At 34.5% G+C, this 6,841-nt stretch overlaps 1 protein-coding gene across 1 annotated transcript; it reads right to left on the bottom strand.

Annotated features, from left to right (window-relative positions):
- Positions 1 to 1,030: 1,030 nt before the first annotated feature.
- On the bottom strand, positions 1,031 to 2,780 carry LOC117927006 (shikimate O-hydroxycinnamoyltransferase-like). The gene is made up of 2 exons (XM_034846362.1): positions 2,271 to 2,780; positions 1,031 to 2,166 (listed from the first exon to the last, which is right to left on the bottom strand). Exons 1-2 carry the CDS (start codon positions 2,679 to 2,681, stop codon positions 1,300 to 1,302), a joined length of 1,278 nt encoding a protein of 425 aa, XP_034702253.1. The 5' UTR covers positions 2,682 to 2,780; the 3' UTR covers positions 1,031 to 1,299.
- Positions 2,781 to 6,841: the final 4,061 nt, after the last annotated feature.

Genomic DNA, 6,841 nt, shown 5'->3' on the forward strand with positions numbered 1-6,841 from the left:
GTTCAAAAGAATATTTCTTTGTGACTCTTTATAAAAGGGGAGACTTCTAATGAAAATTCATTCATTTTTCTTTTATTCTACTTTTCTTTGAGGATTTCTGTTTATTATTTCTCTTCTTTCTTTTCTTAGTTTATATATATATAATTAAAAAAATTTATGGTAAAAAATAATTCACAAAAATTTCATGTATTTAAAACAAGAATATCAAATTTTCACAAGCACTAATTACCTTCTAAAAGTGAATAATCTTTACTTAATTCCTTGGCTTAGTTTTCCAATGTAGTAGTAATTATTAATAATAAATAAAATGATATTTTAAAAAGCAAAAAAGACACTAATACAAAGCAATATGATACAAATTATTATTAAATATGGAAAATTAATAATTGAAATTAATTTTGAAAGATTAAATTATTGATATAATAACTGATTATTATTAAAGAATGAGGATCGAATGGATCATTAAATAGAGGATGATTTATAATTGATTCAATCAATGAATTGAGGCATTGAGACACTATGAAGATGCCATGGAGGATTACAAATGGGAGGGATGCTGGACCATGGGTGTGTGGTTAGAAATTTTTAATTAAGAAGTTCAAAATTTTTTAACATGCCTTTGTTTTTTTGAGAAGGAACACTCAATTGGGACTATTAACTTAACTACATAATAATTCGTCCGTTGTATCATTGTATGATTGGAGTTTCACACCATTCTAACCACCACTTACTTCCTAAAAAGTCGTTGTTTCCTTACTGTTAGCAAATTTTATTTTAAAAAAAGGCCCAAAATGAGTCATAGTATTTTCTAAACCCTGCTAGAGTATGAACACCCTACACTTATGCCAAAGGCCAAAGTCCTCTCTTATTTTGACCACCAGCTCTCCTCCAATTCACATATGGTCTGCCTGTTCTCCAATTTGGGGGGTTTATCACCAGTCTCCATCAAGTGGGTTCATGTATAAACATGGTAGCTTTGAGAGAGAAAACTCATGAAATGATAGCCGAAAGGTATGCCGAGGTTGTATACCCAAAAAAGTAACGTTACGTATGTTCCTAAAGAAGCCACAACTTAGCAAATACAACGCCTTCTTTTTTCCAAATGATAATAGTATATTTTTAATCTAGAGAAAATGTGCACTTTGTGCCCTTTGTTTTCTTAATCCAACTTCAACTTTCTTAAATAATCACAATGAATTAAGCTAATTTAAGATACTCAGGTGTCAAGGGCCTGAAGACGTGAGCAGCCTCCGTCTCAATCAACTCTATCTGGCCTTTCAAGAGATGTACGTACACCACCTAGTCACCATCTCTCATCGGGCTTGGCATCGACATCACATATCCATCTTCCCCACCCCATGGAAAATGGTATGACCCCAGAGCCGGCCTTCCCCACCCGAAATTCACCTTTGATACTGGGAATCTCTGTCCTGATGACACCACGAATGCCGGTCCATCATTGCTTCCATTGCAATATATCTTTGCTACAGCTGGCTCTGGACGGTGAGCCTCCACCCAGTCTATGAGCCCCAAGAAATGCTCCCTCGTCACTGCCCCTTCCAGATACTCATGAACGGCATCTCCCACCCAACTCAATGGTTTCTCTTTCAGCTCATCTATTATCTTCTCGCCAAAGGGAATAGACAACACATTTCCAAAGTAATTGGCCATCGCAGCAGCTTTATCCTCATCCCCACTGTTTAATCGCCTTCTTCCATCTACCACGATCCCCATCTTGCATATCTTTTTGTTATCATCATCCACGTCTGCAATTTTGGCAACCATCTTCCACAAGAAATCACTGAGAGACTCTAGTTTAGTCCTCTTGCAGGAGCTACTCTTGCTGGTGGCCAGCATTTGTAGTAGACAGAGCTGTTCGACCGTGACACAGTAAAGCCTGCTCATAAGAGGATCGACACAGGGCTGTGGAGCTTTGGGAGGAGGGAAGGATGAGATGGGGACGTACATGTCGTCAAAGGATGGATCGTAGGAGCCTGGACATCGAGTGTTAAGGAGAGAGTGCCGGAAGGATGGTGTTACAGATAGTGTCTTGGACTGAGCCATCTTAGCCCACGAAACTAGGAACATATTGGCAGAATATGCATCTGCTATCCGATGATCAAATGTACAGGCCACCACAACCCCACTACATTTCAGCTCCATCACCTGTCATTGTCTTAATATTAGTTAATTTTTATCACAATTAGCCTATTGAAATTACAATTAATTAGGATTAACACATGCAGAGAGAGAGAGTGAGAGATAGTTACCTGTACTGAGAGGACGCCATTCTCCTTCTTAGGGACAAGCTTGCCTTCAATGCTAACATCAGGGTTATACAAGTTGAGGTTTTCCTGTCGTACATCCTCGTGAGCCTCCATGAAATCTACCCCACGGTTGTTGCATAGAAGCTCAGGCTCACCCGCTGAGTTACTCACAACTTCCCCAGCAAATGCGTAATAGGACACCAGTGCTTGGGACATGGCTATTTTCAGAGCCCCAACCATGGACCCAAAACTGAAGCCATGATCTCCATTAACACTATGATCATGTGGATTCTTGTAACAGAAAAACACACTCACATCTACTGGAGGCAAAAGCAAGTCGAGGTTGGACAGTGGCAGCCAATGCTCCTGCATCGGTAGCATTGCTTCCACTACTTCTTTCTTGGTCAGAGTCATAGGGAAGTCTCCTCCACCACCCACGATTTCTAGATATTAATTGTATGTGTGTATATGTGTGAGTAGGAAACAGAGATGGAAGGAGAAAAGGAAGAATATGGAATGGCTGTTTGTAGAGGAGATGAGTAGTGGATTTATAGGCAATGTTTCGTTAATCTATGTAACAATTATGATGATTGCCACTTTTATCCTTCTTTCTTCTTTCTAGGAAACAATAAGAAAAGAAGTAAACGAGTGGTCCACTAGAGTCAACATTATCACAACGTGAAACATGTGGCTTTCCACTCTTGGAAAGAATAAGCAACCAATAAACGAATGGTCCATTGGAGTCAACATCATCACAATAACGTGAAACATGTGGTTTTCGACTCTTGGAAAGAAGAAGCAACTCACGGCCGCGTGGATATCCACTTCTGACTCTTATGAAGGAGTCATACAAAACATCTCTGAGAAGTAATATAAAATTGACATCCACTTGATCAGTGAGACTCATTTTTATTGGTGAAAAATTTGTTTTGGAAAAAGTTGGAGTCGCCACTTATTTTATTTTTGTTTTAAAGGGAAAATAAAATAAGAAAGAAAACCCCAAAGAAGTGACTACATAATTTTGGAAAAGCAAGTTTTTGAAAAACCCGAGTCTAGGTTCGGGGATCAGGTTACTTATTGGGAAGGTACCTCTAGAAGGTAGCGCCCCTCTAAGCCCTACAGAGGTCTCTATTGAATAAGTTGAAGGAAATGTGGCAATTAATTACTTGATCATGGATACTTAGGTAGGTTATGGGAGAAGTTAGAAAAAATTTATATGTCAAAATCCTATACAAATAGGTTATATTTGAAGAAACAACTATTTGAGTTAAAGATGGATGAAGGAATGGGTGTTAGGGATTATATAAATAAATCTAATAAATGTGTCACTCAATTATTAAGTGTAGATGTTAAGATTGATGAGGAAGATTAAACCATTATTTTATTAGCACTTCTGCCAAAATCATATAAGACAGTGGTGACTACACTCTTAGTTAGAATGATAATGTTGACAATGGATGAAGTGTCAACTACTCTTTAAGAAACTGAAAATATTAAGCAGCCAAATAGTTTGTGTCATATTGGACGAGCTCTTGTGATGAATTTTGAACCAAGTCATGGATGGAGTAAATCACGAGGGAGGAATTATGATAGAAGAGATGATCATTCCTAATCACGCTTCTTTAAGGATATGAAGTGTTATTATTGCCACAAAAAGGAACATGTCAGAAGGTACTGTAAAAAATAGACAGAGAATTTAGAAACAAGGAAAATCCTTGAATCCCAAGATACTTTTGATTCTACTAATATTGTTGATGAGGAGTTTGGTAAGGAAGGTGATGTTCCATTCACATGTGCCCATATAAGGAATGATTTGGTACATATAAGGAATATGATGCTAGTCTTGTTTGAATGGGCAATGATTCAAGCTTTAAAGTAATTGAGATTGGTCCCATAAAAGTGAGGTCTTTTTATGGTGTTGTAAAGGCATCGAGTAATGTTAAGAATGTTCCTAAGTAGAGGAGAAATTTAATTTCTTTAGGGGCTTTGGACAATTTGCATTATGATTTTTCTACAAAGAATGGTATTGTGAAGGTCAACAAAGGTGCTTTAGTAGTTATGAAAGGGGAAAAGATGAAAAAACTTATACACTTTTATTAGGAAGATAATTTTAGGTGGAGCTATGAAGGTGGAACCAAGCCATAAAGAGTCTTTTGAGAGTGTTAAAGAAGTTGCCAAAGTAGAAGAGCATAACAAGATGATCAAGACTCCGTTTTTGGTTAAGTGTACTCATTGGCATAAAAATGAGAGTAATTGCAAAAGGAATGAAGTTATGAAGAAGACAAAGACTATTTCTTGAGTCAAGTTTGATGAGAGTTTAGACTTAACATATGTTTAATCTCATTAATTATGCAAGATTGATAGAATTTGAGTCAAGATGGAGTTTGTTAGGATTTGACTCAAATTATTTATTTTTTATTTTTAGAAAAGTGAATATTTATGGACTTTGTATTTTAGTAAATTAACTTTTTAAGTTTGACTAAGTTTAGGAAAATATTGTTTTAGGGTTAACACATAGGGCTTTATAAATATGTGGTTTTATAGAGAGGGAAAAATAAAGAGAGAAGAAAAAAGTAAGAAAAGAGTGAAGAGAGATAGGTAAAGGGTATATTGGTTTTTAGATAGAAAAAGGTTGATAGAGTTTAAAGTGTGTAATGTTGAAGGTTGTAATAAATTTAATCTCCATTTCCCATGAACGTAGGTGTTTATGCCGAACCACGTAAATAGTTTGTCTTTTTATGTTATTTTATTTGTCCCTATTGTATTTAAGTATTGTGATTTTTCCTAACAAGTGATATAAGAGTTTTTGCATACTCAAAACAACCAAGGAGGCCTTAACTTATATATAGGATACCAACAGGCCCCTTCCCATGGTAAAAAGAAAGGTAAGAGAGTTTGTTGTCAAAGTAAGCCTTATTCATCAAAGTGATGTGTCCATGCCACATCAACATCTACAAATTATTTTTTTCTATTTTCTTTATGACAAAACCATAGTTGTTAACTGTTGTTTTAACCTTAAAGCTAAAACTTCAATCGCCAATTATGGTTTTATCATGAAAAAAATATTAAAATAAAATTTGATATAATTATGATATTAGTTTTTGTTAAATATTTTGAAATGTAATCTAGATGTGATTTTTTTTTTAAAATAAAAATAAAAAGAATTACTTATCCAACAAACTTAAGGTAGTTGAAGAGAGATTAAGTGTGTATGGCTAGTAAGTGATCATAACTCATAATGCAAGGTAAATAGAAAAAAGATTAATGAAACGATGGTGATCCATCCTCCATTCTCTGACCATAACTTCAAACATAGTGTTCTCAGCTAAACCACAATAGTTTTCTTTTAGAACTAGTCTCACCTAAATCCGTTAATTGTACTAAGACTCTCAAACCATCCTCTTAATTATAAAAAAATCCATCCAAAATCCTTTGCAAGGAACAAAGATTTGACACTCATTGCACTCAACCATCTCAAACAATGTCCATGGAATCTAAGTCACCACTCATGTTACAGGCATTACGTTGGGTTCAATCTTCTCAATCCAACTTGACCAGACTAACAAGTTAGGGAGTATTATACATAGCTCAAATAAATAGATTTTAAGGCTATAAAATGGACAATTACTGTGAGGCTCAAATGGATAATATGTAGGACTGTGTGACAACAACAAGGTAGGTGGTAATGTACTAAATAGGCCAAAATATTGAAACAACAATTCAGAATCATAATAGGTAGATAGGTTATAGGGCTACAAAGTCGAGGAAGAATCATGATAGATGGGTAAAACTTTACTTTTTTATCATGAAACAATGAAGTCATAGTCATGAGCTATACAAGTCGTTCCTTTGATCCTAGGTTGATGAGTTCAATTGTTTCCACGATGATAAGTCCTATTGGATGCTAGATGATAACATTAGCAACTTGATGCTTTGAAATTACTAACCGTTTTCTATAAAAAAAACTAAAAGTGTTGTGAATTTATATTGTTACTTCATTTAGCTTGTAAGGTTGATTTATGACATTAAACATACTAGAGATATAGCATGTGATAATTCACAACTACTAGTTTAGTAAAAAAAAGTTCAAAAAATTCTAAATTATGTCTTATTATAATGAATCATAATGTGAAAATAATATTTGTATTGTAAGTGTAGTGAATCTGTGTCATACTATCATCTTTTTAGGAAAAAAATAGTCATAGAAATGTCTATTTATACATCTTGTCCTTTGTATTAACACATTAATCCTGTGCATTAACACATGAATTCTATTATTATAAGAAATGCATGATAATCATCTATTGCTATAAAGAGTATTTGTTGTGCATAAGGCATGCTAGAGAGTATAACAAGATAACCCATGACTATTAATTCATAAAAAAGTTAGAAATTTTCTAAATTAAGTTATATTTTAATATATCGTAATGTTAGTATATTTATTTTAAGTATAGTGCGTTTGTATTGTATCAATATTTTATGATAAAAGCAATAGTTTTAGAGATGTTTATTAACATCATATTAGCATTTGGTATTAACACAATATATCATTATATTAGCGTTGTCCTGTCAAT

Source organism: Vitis riparia, chromosome 12, assembly GCF_004353265.1.
Source record: "Vitis riparia cultivar Riparia Gloire de Montpellier isolate 1030 chromosome 12, EGFV_Vit.rip_1.0, whole genome shotgun sequence".
NCBI lineage: Eukaryota > Viridiplantae > Streptophyta > Magnoliopsida > Vitales > Vitaceae > Vitis > Vitis riparia.

Excerpts from the sequence above, each read along its gene's own strand:
- LOC117927006 (XM_034846362.1), bottom strand. The coding sequence starts at position 2,681 with ATGACTCTGACCAAGAAAGAAGTAGTGGAAGCAATGCTACCGATGCAG. Across the intron at positions 2,167-2,270 it reads ATGGCGTCCTCTCAGTACAG|GTGATGGAGCTGAAATGTAG; the intron begins GTAACTATCTCT and ends AGACAATGACAG.